The sequence below is a fragment of the Phyllobates terribilis genome, unplaced genomic scaffold (assembly GCF_046119375.1).
Source record: "Phyllobates terribilis strain yellow unplaced genomic scaffold, ASM4611937v1 Scaffold_4__5_contigs__length_816908805, whole genome shotgun sequence".
NCBI classification, from domain to species: domain Eukaryota; kingdom Metazoa; phylum Chordata; class Amphibia; order Anura; family Dendrobatidae; genus Phyllobates; species Phyllobates terribilis.
The window spans coordinates 465615478-465629953 of NW_027362764.1; the positions used below are offsets into that span (position 1 = coordinate 465615478).

General features: G+C 40.3%; 1 protein-coding gene across 1 annotated transcript in view; it reads right to left on the reverse strand.

The window, feature by feature from the left end:
• The window catches only part of VPS4B (vacuolar protein sorting 4 homolog B), a 40358-nt gene that overhangs the window by 11867 nt on the left and 14015 nt on the right, over positions 1-14476 (reverse strand). Inside the window, exons 2-8 of the mRNA XM_073678671.1 lie at positions 11894-12005; positions 6701-6854; positions 5629-5693; positions 4687-4806; positions 3928-4084; positions 2247-2395; positions 2064-2145 (exon numbers count right to left, since the gene is read on the reverse strand). Of these exons, the coding sequence (XP_073534772.1) occupies positions 2064-2145; positions 2247-2395; positions 3928-4084; positions 4687-4806; positions 5629-5693; positions 6701-6854; positions 11894-12005 (839 nt within the window). The remainder of the gene's footprint in view (positions 1-2063; positions 2146-2246; positions 2396-3927; positions 4085-4686; positions 4807-5628; positions 5694-6700; positions 6855-11893; positions 12006-14476) is intronic.

The following is a 14476-nucleotide window of genomic DNA, read 5'->3' on the forward strand; positions in this document are numbered from 1 at the left end:
TATTTTCAGAGCATCCACCTCTTGTGGGTGGGGTGGCCCACAGACAGATCTTTCCGTTTCAGCAGTGACTGGAAGTAGGAATAACCTTTTAACCCCCTTCATGACATGGCCAATTTCGGTTTTTGTTTTTTCCTCATAACTTTTTTATTTTTCTGTATGTTGTACTTTTAAATGACATACATTTTACGACATAGTGTACTGAAAAAATGGAGAAAAATTCCAAGTGGGGAGAAATAGTGAAAAAAAAAAATAGTAATTCTGACGTCTTTTTGGGAATGATTTTTACGGTGTACATTGTGGCCTCGCAATACGATTTTGCTCATCAGTACGATTACAGTGATACCAAATATGTTCGGATTTTTTTTTTCACCACTAAATAAAAAAACCCTGAAGTTTACAAAAAAATAAAAATAAACTGGGGGAGTTGTGTCACCATTTTCCAAGACCCTTAACGTTTTCATTTTTTGGTCGATAGAGCTCTGTGACTGCTTATTTTTTGCAGGGTGAAACAACAATTTTATTGATAATATTGGGATAGATATAACCTTTTGTTCACTTGTTGCAGCATTTTTGGTGGTATTGCAGTGACCAAAAAAAATTAAATTTTGGCGTTCTTGAATTTTCTTCATTTACGTTGTTTACCGATCGGGTTTACAGGGAACCTGTCATGTCAGATGTAGCGTGTAAGCTGCCCCCAGGTTGTTGCTAGTGATGCAATATGCATCACTAACACACTTTTTGCATTAAAACCGGTGCTGTAATCTTTCTTAAAAATCACTTTATGTACTTATATCTTACTTGCTCGTTTAGTCATAGGGGTGTTCCTTTCCTTATTCAGTCCGGCCTGTCCCGCCCACTCAATTTGAATTGCCTCCGGTGCGCGCCGACGTGACATGAATAGGCTTGCTGTGGTCACGCTGATGATGTGACCCACGCTTGCACAATGTGTATTGAACGGCCGAGTGTGCGCAGTGATGAGTGGCCCCAGCGCGTGTACTGGAGACACTCGTCACTGCGCACGCGCGGGAGCCGATCATCGTGGTGACGCGCGGCCGTTCAATACACATTTGTGCAATGTGTATTGAACGGCCGCGCGTCACCACGATGATCGGCTCCCGCGCGTGCGCAGTGACGAGTGTCTCCAGTACACGCGCTGGGGCCGCTCATCACTGCGCACACTCGGCCGTTCAATACACATTGTGCAAGCGTGGGTCACAGCATCAGCGTGACCACAGCAAGCCTATTCATGCGACGTCGGTGCACACCGGGGGCAATTCAAATTGAGTGGGCGGGACAAGCCGGACTGAATAAGGAAAGAAAGAAACACCCCAATGACTAAACAAGAAAGTAAGATATAAGTACATAAAGTGATTTTTAAGAGAGATTACGCACCGATTTTAATGCAAAAGCATGTCAGTGATGCATATTGCATCACTAACAACAACCTGGGGGCAGTTTACACGCTCCAACTGACATGACAGGTTCCCTTTAATTACTTTTTTATTTTGATAGATTGGACTTTTTTTGAATGCAGCAATACCAAATATGTGTATGTATTATTTTTTTATTCTCTTTATTTTTTTCATATGTCTTTTTTTTTTTTACTTTTCACTATACTTAGTCTCAGTTTAATTTACGTGTAAATATATGGGAGCATTTACCTTAATTTATGTGAAATTATTTTAGTATTGGAGGAATGCTTAAAAACTAAGTCTGCCACTGTTTTGTTTTATCTTGGGTTTACAGTGTTTACCAATGAAATTAATAGAGCGTACTTTATTGAACAGGACAAAATGTGTGTGAGGCTATATAAGCATATTTTATAAGTTTTGTGACTTTGATAAAATCAAATAAATTTTTCAACCTGTCAGTGGAATTTTACTATTAATTATTTTGCTTAACTTTATGGAATGTGAACCTTATTGGTTGCACCCCAAAAATAACTGCAACCGTCAGTTTTCCTTGCTCAGTTTTGCACTATGGATTAGTAGCTAGCATGTTATATCCTGTATCACGTAGGCACCTAGTTAAAAATCATATTATTAGAAAAAAAGTTAGCATACCGTCTCCTAATTGCAGAATCCAGCACCCAGGGTATATTTGTAGCTCCAAGTACTAAAATACCTTCATTGTCAACACCAACACCTAAAAAAAATAATAAAAAAAATATATCAGTAATGAAGATTTGCCATAATTTTTCTTCAATTGCCATGGGAAACCTGTAAATCTTGATGAACATCTCTTGCCTTGCATCTGGACCAAGAATTCAGTTTTAATCCTCCGGGCAGCCTCACTTTCATTTTCACTTCTGGAGCCACAAAGTGAATCAACCTCATCAATGAAGATGATGGAAGGCTTGTGTTCCCTGGCAAGTTGAAATAAATTCTTCACTAACCTGTAATACACATAAGACTCAATAATCAGCAAGGTTTAAAATTTATATATCCTTACAACAAATCCTATTTAACATAGGACTCTAAAGGATATAGCTACCTATATAGATTTGGTTTATAAATTAAATAAAAATGAATGTGATCCTCCCTGATCACTCAAAAAAGTGTTCAAAAGTGTGCACCTCTTAACACCACTCTGTGCACGCAAAAGCAGCACGGTGTTTATGCACCTACTGCATATTTTAAAAAACAGTGTTCTAGTGTTAATGCACTTTAAAGGGAATCTGTCATCAGCTTTTATCATGTAATCTGAGAGCAGCATAATGTTGAGCTAGATTCCAGCGAAGTGTCAATTACTAGGTTGTGTGTTGTTTTGTCTATAAAATCAGTGTTTTATCAGCAGAAGATCATCATTACAGGACTAGGGGTCTTGTGCCTCCTAGTCAACTGCTCTGTATAACCTCGCCCCCACCATTGATTAGCAGCTTTCTATCAATGTACAGTATACACAGAAAGCTGTCAATTAGAGGTGTGGCGGGGTTATACAGGGCTCAGCATTCTGATACTGCTAGAACTGCAGCAGAGAAAAGTGATTGTGTCAGCAAGTGACATATCACTGGAATCAGGGTCTCAGCCCATGCATTATGCTGCTATCAGATTACACAGCAAAAACCTAGTGACAGATTCACTTTAAGCAGTGGAGGTTTCCCTCATCAAGGAAAAATGCAATGTGTAGTTGCAGAAAATCCATGGCAAAGTTTCAAAGCTGATCTTCTAGTTTATGCCATGGATTTTCAGTCTGAACTGCCACAGGTGGTTCAAGAAGTTGTCCAATACTATTTAAAATTCCCCCAATGTATTTAAACTGGGAAGAGAAGTTTTTTTGTAATTACCCTGTGTGTTCTTTATTGCCTGTGAGCGGCGCTATCACTGACCGCTCATAGGCAACACGTGACCCTGGCTGCAGCAGGCGTGACCCAGTGATGCGCTCCCCGCTGATTGATGGGTTGTGAGCGGGGTTTCCCCCATGCGTCACAGCCCAGCATCCACCGCACGCTTTCCCAATGAATGCATTCACTGGGAAATCGCACGGTGGATGCGGAGCTGTTGCGCATGGGGAAACATTGCCCACAGCCCATCAATCAGCGGGGAGCGCATCACTGGGTCACGCACGACTTAACATGACATATGCGGATGCCAGAGGAGACTGCAGCCGGGGGTCACGTGATGCCTGTGAGCGGTCAGCAATAGCGCCGCTCACATGCAATAAAGAACACACAAGGTAATTACAAAAAAACTTCTCTTCCCAGTTTAAATACATTGGGGGAATTTTAAATAGTAGCGGACAACCTCTAACTCTTGTTCAATACACATATTGCTCACCACTATGACATGTTAATTATTGAATTTCCAACAATAGCAGGCAGTTTGTGACCCTTTTTATCTGGACATACAGATGAAATATATTGTGAAATCCTCATTAAAAAGTGCCAACACATCTTTGGAGTAGAGGGAGATTACCAGTTTGACTCACTTTTCACTTTCTCCCAGCCATTTGGAAACCAGATCTGAGGAAGATATTGAAAAGAATGTGGAGTTGTTTGCCTCTGTAGCCACAGCCTTAGCCAAGTAGGACTTCCCTGTTCCTGGTGGTCCAAAAAGAAGTATGCCTCGCCAGGGAGTTCTCTTGCCTGGAAAAGATACAAGAACAATTCATCTAGTAGGATCTGAACTTCTGATTCTTATCACATGAAACTTTGCAGTTTTGTAAATAGTTTCAGATTTTCATATTGCAGCACATAATTACACATTCATATATTGGATAACTTGCCATCCAAGGGCCTTTACACATGTTGCATATTTGTCACATTATTTTTTTTTGGCATATTTGTCACAAAACCTGAAAGGTTTCCTGATGCCAGCAAAGTGAATGACAATCCTAAAGTGTCATGCACAAGTTACTTATTTTTGACTTGCAGATTTAAATCTGCAGCATGTCAATTCTTTCAGCGTTTTTGCTGCAGATTTCACTCATACTTCAGTGGGGAAAAATCTGCACCAAAAACAGACCTATTTTAGGCAGCGTTTTTCCTTCCAAGAGATGTAGAAGTTGTGCAGAAATTTCTGCAATAAATAAATACTTAACATTTGCACATACCCTAACACTACCTAACAAAGCATCATGTATGAAGCCAGTGGAGCTCATGCATGGAGCTCATGTGTGAACCACCTTAGGCGGAGTTTCAACTAAAATGTCATGAAAATGAGATTGTGTTGGTGTAAATGTGTTTACCTGTAAACAAATGAGGAAATTTGATTGGTAAAATTACAGCTTCTTTCAGTGCCTCTTTGGCACCTTCCAGTCCAGCAACATCATTCCACTTGACGTTTGGTTTTTCCATGACAATAGCGCCTGCACATAAATGGACACCAGCCATTATAACAATTGTAAAATAAATCGGCAAAGGTCAAGGAAAGCAATGAATATACAATTTTTTATGCTCATAAAATAAAAAAAATGAATAAATGTCAGGAGCACAAACAATACAAATCATGGGACCACAAAGAATTCAGGTTTAGTCAGGCGTTTTTCAAGGGCACCCGTTCTATAAACTTGATTCATTTGCAGATTTAAACAGGAAGATATTTTTGAAAATTATTGAAATCAGAGTTTAACCATGCATTTTAAAACAGACGTAATATGCGGGTTCAGGCGAGTGCATGGGAAGAGTATGGTTGCAGCAAAACAGACCGATGTTTTGAAAGATAGCAGAAAACCATCCATCATAATCCAATTCGGATTAGTTCCATAAGAGTGAATAGGGTTCATCTGCAACATCACACACTTCCCGTAGACAGGTGCACCAATTATGAAAGAAAGCATCCCTATTTTACGAAGGGATTATGCAGCTGACCATATTTTCGGTCCGAGTGCGATCCATCAAAACGAAGGATCGCACTCGGATAAATGTTATTCTATGGGGCCGTGCACATTTCTGATCTATTCCTCTGACAGAGGAAAAAATTGCATCATTCCAGAGTTGGAACCAATCAGATTGCACTTGGCCATGCAAGTCAATGAGTCCGTGAAAAAAAAAAAAAAGCAGGACTACACTTGGATGACATCAGAGTACAGTCTGATTTTCAAGGACTGACAAACCGATTCTCTCGGATGAGATAAAATACTGTGGTGTGGCCCTAACCTAATTCTGACAATAAAAGGACCCATACTTGCCTTGGAGTTGGCTCTGCATTTTCTTTTTTTCTGGGTCCTCTGAATCGCCATCATCACTTTCATTTCTAAATAAATGAGATATGTATAATAAGATTAAATTGTAAGTACCGTATTTTTCAGACTATAAGACGCATTTTTTTCAACAAGAAAAACTTGTGTTAAAAAGTGTGTGAGTCTTATAGTCCAGAAGCTGCTTCCTGTGATGGAGAAAAAAAAATGACACAGCATTCCTCCTGATCACAGAGATAACTGCCCTGTCTCCTCCTGTCTGACACTTATTTATGTAATCTGTGCAGAACAGAAGAGGAAGGTACCGAGACCTGAATGGAGGCTGCAAGAGCCGAGTAGCTGAAGGACCTGCCACATGAGCAGTTCAATAACCTTACAGGTCCTCCGTTCAGGTCCTGATCAAAAACTGCAAGATGTGGTAATGTAGTGTGTGTGTGTGTAACTGTAATGTGTGAATGAGTAGTGTGTGTTATGTATGCATGTCTGAGTGTGCGTATGTAAATGTTTATGTAGTAGAGCTGTGTGTGTCTGTATGTGTTTATAAATGTAAGGAAAAAGGGAATAGGTACGTGATTAAAATATAGCTTTTATTATATGTTTAAAATTATTTTTTTTTATATTTTCATTTTTTGTGCTTCGAATCATTAAAATTAAGGCACCATATACTCAGTACTTAAACTGGATATATATTGGATCACTGTTGCATGCTGATCACTTTTATTATTTGCTATGCAACTATGAGCCACTGAAGTCCCCAGTATGTAGGTAACAGGTTATTATATAGCTTAAAGAAGTTGTCCACTTTCCTCCTTTAAAACCTAGGTGCGTCTTATGGTTCAGGGAGTCTTATAGTCTGAAAAATACAGTACATTTCAATGCAGCAAGACACAGTACACCCATCGCTGATGTACTAAACTGTATACAGCATAAAAGCTCCCATTCATAAATGGTGGAATTCAAAACTACAACTCATCTCAAAACACAAAATAATCACCAATAGTGACTTCTGTGTCCTAACTGCATATAAATTGTAGACATCTTGAGAAAATCTTTCAACACAAACCCTTTCTCTTCAGCTCGAGGAGCTCCTTCCTTTACTGGTTTTGGGGGCGCCTTTTCATTTTTCTTCAGGTAGGCTTTCAGCTGTTCTGCTCGGTCAAGATATTCTATGCACTTTGACCTGATGCTCTGTTTTGCCTTTTCACCTTGTGATTCATCTAGAAATAGTTTTTATTAGTCACACATAAAATACTAAATATTCCCCTATGCAATGTAAAACAATCAATGTACTGGAGTAAAAAATTTACAGGGAAGCTGTCATTCTGCAGGACAAAGCAAATTCTAATTACGGTAGATCTAGGCAATTTACAAAAAAATGAACAGGCAGAATGGAAAGTGTGTTTTTTTTTTTTACACACATCTAGCTGTTTCTTTATTGTCCCTTCTGGATATCATAGGAAACAATGTACATGGAGGCCATATTCAGTAACTTGGGAAGTCTCCGTAACATCCAAAGTAGTAAAGAGCAGCACAGTCATTTTATTTAGTACCAATTTCAGTGGAATGTAAAATTTTACTCCAAGTGATGGCACTGCCAGCTTCATCAGCCTGTACCATAACATACAAATACTGCTGATTGATAACACCTTTCCTCTTTTCTCTTAAAAGTAGTTAAATAACAGGGGACCCCCTCTGTTGCCCAAATGGGAGAACCCCTTAAGCTTTCATATTGTAACCTGTAGTGGGAAATTGCAAGTTGTACTGGGTTACTAATAGATACACTTGTTAATCTGTTTGTTCCACTGCATTTTTTAATAATTAGGCCTATAATACTTTAGCTCATAGCTCACCACACTAGTTGTACTTAACATATATGTATTATAAGTCATGCCTAATGGCTCTTAATTTTATTGTTCACGTTAATTGCTCCTGTAAGCTCAGCATTTTTTTTTAGAGGGGTGCATTTTAAGCTATGTATGTGCACACCACATTTTGCTATAAGGCTGAGGCATACACTGCCTATAAAGTTTGTTCTCACTACCACTGACTACTAATCGTTAAACAATATAAAAAAAAAAAAAAAAAAAAAAAAAAAAAAAAAAAAAAAAAGCATTTATTCGGATTCTGCTTTTAGACCAAATAGAAAACTTATTGTCCATCCATAATTAAATTAGCTGTGGAAAACCTATACATTGGTTTTTCTGTGTGCATTGTATTTGCCCATAATTCCCAGTCTTTGTTGGGAATGATGCGGCTAATAAACCACAACCAAGTTGTGTGAATGGGGAAATAGGACTTCTAAAAAGACACTTGTATTTTTTTCAACAGCTTGTATTGTGGCTGTAACAATACTTTACATATTTTGGACACAACACTTTTCTCTCTACGCAAAAATGTTTATTGGTGACCTGAAGCCTGTCTCCTGTTTTAACAAATACGATGCTCCAGAATATTATATATAACAGTGCAAACATAAATACCTTTCTAAGGCTGTGTGCCCACTATGAGTTTTTTAAGCGTATCCGCAGCGGCAATTCGGCCGCAGAAACGCTTAAAAAACGCCTGGTAGAAGGCCTGCCATGTTCCCCAATGATAATCCGCATGTGCTGTGCACATGCTGCGGAAATTTCCGTTGCGGATTATCATTGCGGAAAAATACGCAGCACTACCAATTATTTTGCAGAATCGGGGCGATTTTGCCGCCATCAACTTGAATTGAATTGCACATGACTACATGTGCACATGCGGATATTAAGCGATTCAATGTGCGGATAGGTACCCGGGTCTGGAGACTCTCCTCCAGACCCCGGTACCATAGTACCTGTAAAAGAAAAAAAAAAAAAAGTAAAATAAAAAAAATACATTATACTTACCTTCTGATGGCCCCCGGTCTCCATAGCGATGCGTCCTGACTCCCCAGCAGCACGCGATGGTCTAAAAGGACCTTCCATGACGTCATTTAGTCATGTGACGGGTCACGCAACCGCTGACGTCGGCGTCGAGTGACTTGTCACATGACTAAATTACATCATGGAACGTCCTTTTACACCACCGCGAGACACCGGGGAGACCGGACGCATCGGAGAAGGTGAGTATGTGTTTTTTTATTTTTTTTTGTATTTTTTACCATTTTTAGTCTTTATTTTAACTAACTTGGTCACACTATATAAAATCCATGCAACTTTTGTCAAGCACTTTTCCAAGTGATGCTAAAATCGCTTGGAAAGCGCTTGGCAACCCGCATGCGAAATTGCATGCTAAAAACGCTTCACTTCCGCTTGTCCCTGGCTGAAAAAACGCATGTACAATCCGCAGGTACAATCCGCATGCGTTTTTTCTGCCAGGGAGATGCAGAAACGCTCAGGAAAAAATCCTGAGCATTTCTGCATCATGAGCACATAGCCTGCAGCTAACTTAACAGACACTTCATGGCAGCTTTTTTGTTGACCTGAAAACATGTTAAAAACTTGCAGTTTTTTTTCCTTCTTCTGTTGTGTAATATGCACATAACCTATTAAATAAAATCATGTGTTTAACCCCTTAATGACCGGAGCATTTTCAGTTTTTTGCATTTTCGCTTTTTGCTCCCCTTGTTCCCAGAGCCATAACTTTTTATTTTTTGGTCAATATGGCCATGTTAGGGCTTATTTTTTGGGGGACAAGTTGTACTTTTGAACACCATAACTGATTTTTACCTCATCGTGTACTGAAAAACAGGAAAAAAATTCCAAGTGCGGTGAAATTGCAAAAAAAAAAAAAAAAAAAATGCAATTCCGAGTTTTTTTATTTTTTTTACCATGTTCACTGAATGCTAAAACTAACCTGCCATTATTATTCTCCAGGTCATTACGAGTTTGTAGACACCAAACATGTATAGGTTCTTTTTTATTTAAGTGGTGAAAAAAAAAAAAAAATGGCACCATTTTCCGAGACCTGTAGTGTCTCCATTTTTCGTCATCTGGAGCCAGGTAATTGCTTATTTTTTGCGCGTCGAGCTGACGTTTTTAATGATACCATTTTGGGGTAGATCTGATGTTTTGATCGCCCGTTATTGCAATGTTGCAGCGGCCAAAAAAATGTAATTCTGGCGTTTAGATTTTTTTTTCTCGTTACGCCGTTTACCAATCGGATTAATTCTTTTTTTATATTGATAGATCGGGCGATTTTGAAAGCGGCGATACCAAATATATGTATGTGTTTTTTTTTTGTTTTTTTAATTGTTTTATTTTGAATGGGGCGAAAGGGGGGTGATTTAAACTATTTTTTTTTTATATTTTTAAAAACACTTTTTTACTTTTTGCTTGCTTCTATAGTCTCCATCGGAGACTAGAAGCAGCACTTGTCTGATTGGCTCTGCTGCATACAGGCAATGAGCAGATTTGCCTGTATGCAGCATGGTGTATGCGCTGTATGTATGGACATGACAACCACAGGGGTCTGCTGCAGACTCGGGTTGTCATGCCAACCCATCGGTGACCCGTGATCAGGTCACCGATGGGCGGGGCTCTTAAGCGCTTCAGGCTCGGCGATGTTAAATGCCGCTGTCAGAGATTGACAGCGGCATATAACTGGTTAACAGCCGCGGGTGGATCGCGATTCCACCCGCGGCTGTTGCGGGCACATGTCAGCTGACATGTGTCCGGTTTAGTGTGGGCTCAGTGCCGGAGCCCGCGCTAAACAGGGGGTGATGACATGGGGCGTATGAATATGTCTCACGTCATTAAGGGGTTATTTGAGGGGGGGTGGAAACAATGAAAGAAAAAAAAAAACTATGGAAAATAGTAATTTTTATGACGCCAGCTTCAATAAGCGTATGTTCACATAATTTTTTTTTGCTGAGTTTTGGGAGCAAAACCTTGCCAATCAAATCTCATGGTTTTTGAAGAGTTTTTGCTCTAAAAACTCAAAAAAAACCCCATCAGTGTGAACATACCCTTAGGGAATAAAAAACATTAAACAAAACAGAACAGGAAGTAAGGAGACTGGAAAGCTGTGTGCTGTTCAAGACAACTTGAGAATAACCCTTTAATGGGTTTGTCCAAGAAAATGCTGCCACTCTATTGGATCCAGCGCAGCCTACCACAAGTCCCTGCAGACCTGTGGCTGGTTGATGGGCGCTGTTATTGCTTCCACTGCCAGCATAGACTGAAGGACAGTGTGTACTTGATCCCATAGTGCGACAGCAAGGGAGTATGATTTATTTTTAAAGAATCCAAACCACAGGTAAAGAGCACCTTTTGCCTGTACAACCCCTTTTAAAAACGTGCCAGCTCTTATCTGCTCTAAATTCTTAAATAGAAGATTGTAGTATGCCACATTTCATAACACCATGTATTGGTAGCCAGTATTTGACAGACTGGTTTATCATGTTGTTGTCAGCAGACACGCAAACATTAAATGTGGACAATTAAAAAGTTGGACTGAAGTCCAAATTAATTTTTAGTCTAAATCCCCATATATTTAATGCCATAATCTAAACTATTTAAAAAATTCCCTATCTTCATTATTTGCTTTTCTCCCCCCCCCCCCCCCCACCTCCTTTTTGATGACACTTTGTTTGAGAATCCCAGTGCATTGTCACTACCCCTTTTCCTGAAACGAAGTGTCATCAATGATGGTCGTTTCAGGGACTGGGCTTGTCCCTGCATGATGTGCACAATAACAGTGAGCTTTCTGTTGCCAATTCACATGAGCAGTAACAAGCTAGCAACAGAGTGCATTGTCAGAATTCCTGGTGTACAGAGACCAGTGACGTCACTTGCGGGGGCGGTGCTCTATGTACCTTGGGTATTCTGACAACACGCTCTGTTTCTGGCTTGTTACTGCTGATCTGAGTCAGCAACAGAGAGCGTGCTGTCATTGTGCACATCGTGCTAGGACTAGGCCAGCCCCTGAAATGAGCGTCATTGAAGATGCTTCGTTTCAGGGAGGGGCAGAGGCTGCGGCAGTGACCAGCAAGCACTGGGATTTTCAAACTAAGTGTCATCAAAAAGGAAGTGGGGAAAAAGAAAAACAGTTATATAGCGTAGCTAGGGAAAGATAGGGAATTTGTAATTCAAGTATATTACAAATAGTTGAGATTATGGCATTAAATAGATAGGTATTTAGTATGAAAATTTGGACTTTGGACTACCCCTTTAACACTTTAGGCATTCCATGGTTATATCACCAATTAAATAGCAGCACTTTGCTATGCCAAAGGATATAGAACAGAGAAGAGTGTAAAGCATATATTACAACTCTTGCGTACACTTACATTTTACCACATGAAGAAAATACTGGACAGCAGCTTGATATAATCGAAGAGCTTCCTCATAGTTTCCCGCTTTGTCTTCTTGAGATGCTTTGCTTGCCAGATCAATAGCTTTCTGTTGTAAAAATGATGAAAGAAATTGTAAAATTATGAACTAATAGTATCATTATATAGCAGGTCTATAGTTCTGCTCCAATTACTGTCTAAGAGGTAAAGTCTCTCCTTGTAGAGAGTGTCTAGCTTAAATAAGGAGACTTATATACCATGTAATGCTGCATGCAAATTGTCTCCTTAGAGGAAGAGGAATTGAACTCTAGTGCAACCTATTGGGGGTAGCAAACCTAAAAATCAATTCCGACCCTTTAACAATCATTGCAACATGACTGACTTTCATTTTATCCAGTACGTTTTGATGTGTTTGTACGTTTTTTCCAACGCATTACATAGCAAAAATGCACAAAGAATTGAGATGCTGCAGATTTAAACGCACATGAAATCCTGTCAGGAAAATTCCTGATCATGTGCACAGATCTTCAAAAATCACATTGGCAATGCTGCCATAAGGATTAACATGTGTTTTTGGGGCCAATTCTGCATGGAAAAAAAAACACACAAAGCCCTCCCTTGACCCATCCTCTCTGACAAGCTACAGCTCCATATCACTTCTCACCTATGCCTCAAAACTACTGGAACATGTCCACTTTGAACTGTCCTCCCACTTCACCTCCTGCTCGCTCTTTGACCGCCTCCAACTGCACCATTCTACTGAAACTGCCCTGACTAAAGTCACCAACAGCCCACTAACCAAGAAATTCAAGCGACACTACTCTGTCCTCCTCCTCCTAGACCTGTCATCTGCCTTTGACACAGTGGACCATTCCCTATTACTACAGACTCGCTCATATCTCGGCATCACAGACTTGGCCCTATCTTGGATGTCTTCATACCTAACAGACAGAACATTCAATGTCTTCCACTCACACACCACCACCTCCTCATTATCTCGCCCCCTATCTGTCGGTGTCCCCCAAGGTTCAGTCCTAGGGCCCCTGCTCTTCTCCATCTACACATTTGGCCTGGGACAGCTCAGAGTCTCACGGCTTTCAGTATCATCTCTATGCAGACAACACAAAGATCTACCTCTCTGGACCAGATATCTCTTCCCTAACCAAAATCCCACAATGTCTGTCCACTATCTCATCCTTCTTCTCTGACAGATTTCTAAAACTTAACATGGATAAAACAGATTACATCATCTTTCCACCTTCCCATTCATACTCCCCACCTGACCTATCTATCAATGTCAATGGCTGTTCACTCTCCACAGTCCCGCAAGCTCACTGCCTTGGGGTAACCCTGGACTCTGAACTCTCCTTCAAACCACATATCCAAGCCCTTTCCACTCCCTGCCGACTCCAACTCAAAAATATCTCCCGGATCCGCACATTCCTCAACCACGAATCTGCAAAAACACTAGTACACGCCATCATCATCTTCCGCATCGACTACTGCAACCTCCTGCTCCGTGGTATCACTTCCAACACTCTTGCACCCCTCCAATCTATCCTAAACTCTGCTGCCTGACTAATCCACCCCGCTATTCCCCAGCCTCTCCTCTCTGTCAATCCTTTCACTGGCTCCCAATTGCCTAGAGACTCCAGTTCAAAACCCTAACCACGGCATACAAAACCATCCACAACCTGTCTCCTCCATATATCTGTGACCTAGCCTTCCAGTACATACAGTACAGACCAAAAGTTTGGACACACCTTCTCATTTAAAGATTTTTCTGTATTTTCATGACTATGAAAATTGTACATTCACACTGAAGGCATCAAAACTATGAATTAACACATGTGGAATTATATACTTAACAAAAAAGTGTGAAACAACTGAAAATATGTCTTATATTCTAGGTTCTTCAAAGTAGCCACCTTTTGCTTTGATGACTGCTTTGCACACTCTTGGCATTCTCTTGATGAGCTTAAAGAGGTAGTCACCGGAAATGGTTTTCACTTCACAGGTGTGCCCTGTCAGGTTTAATAAGTGGGATTTCTTGCCTTATATATGGGGTTGGGACCATCAGTTGTGTTGTGCAGAAGTCTGGTGGATACACAGCTGATAGTCCTACTGAATAGACTATTAGAATTTGTATTATGGCAAGAAAAAAGCAGCTAAGTAAAGAAAAGCGAGTGGCCATCATTACTTTAAGAAATGAAGGTCAGTCAGTGTGAAAAATTGGGAAAACTTTGAAAGTGTCCGCAAGAGCAGTTGCAAAAACCATCAAGCGCTACAAAGAAACTGGCTCACATGAGGACCGCCCCAGGAAAGGAAGACCAAGAGTCACCTCTGCTTCTTAGGAGAAGTTTATCCGAGTCACCAGCCTCAGAAATCGCAGGTTAACAGCAGCTCAGATTAGAAACCAGGTCAATGCCACACAGAGTTCTAGCAGCAGACACATCTCTTCAACAACTGTTAAGAGGAGACTTTGTGCAGCTGGCCTTCATGGTAAAATAGCTGCTAGGAAACCACTGCTAAGAAAAGCAACAAGCAGAAGAGACTTGTTTGGGCTAAAGAACACAAGGA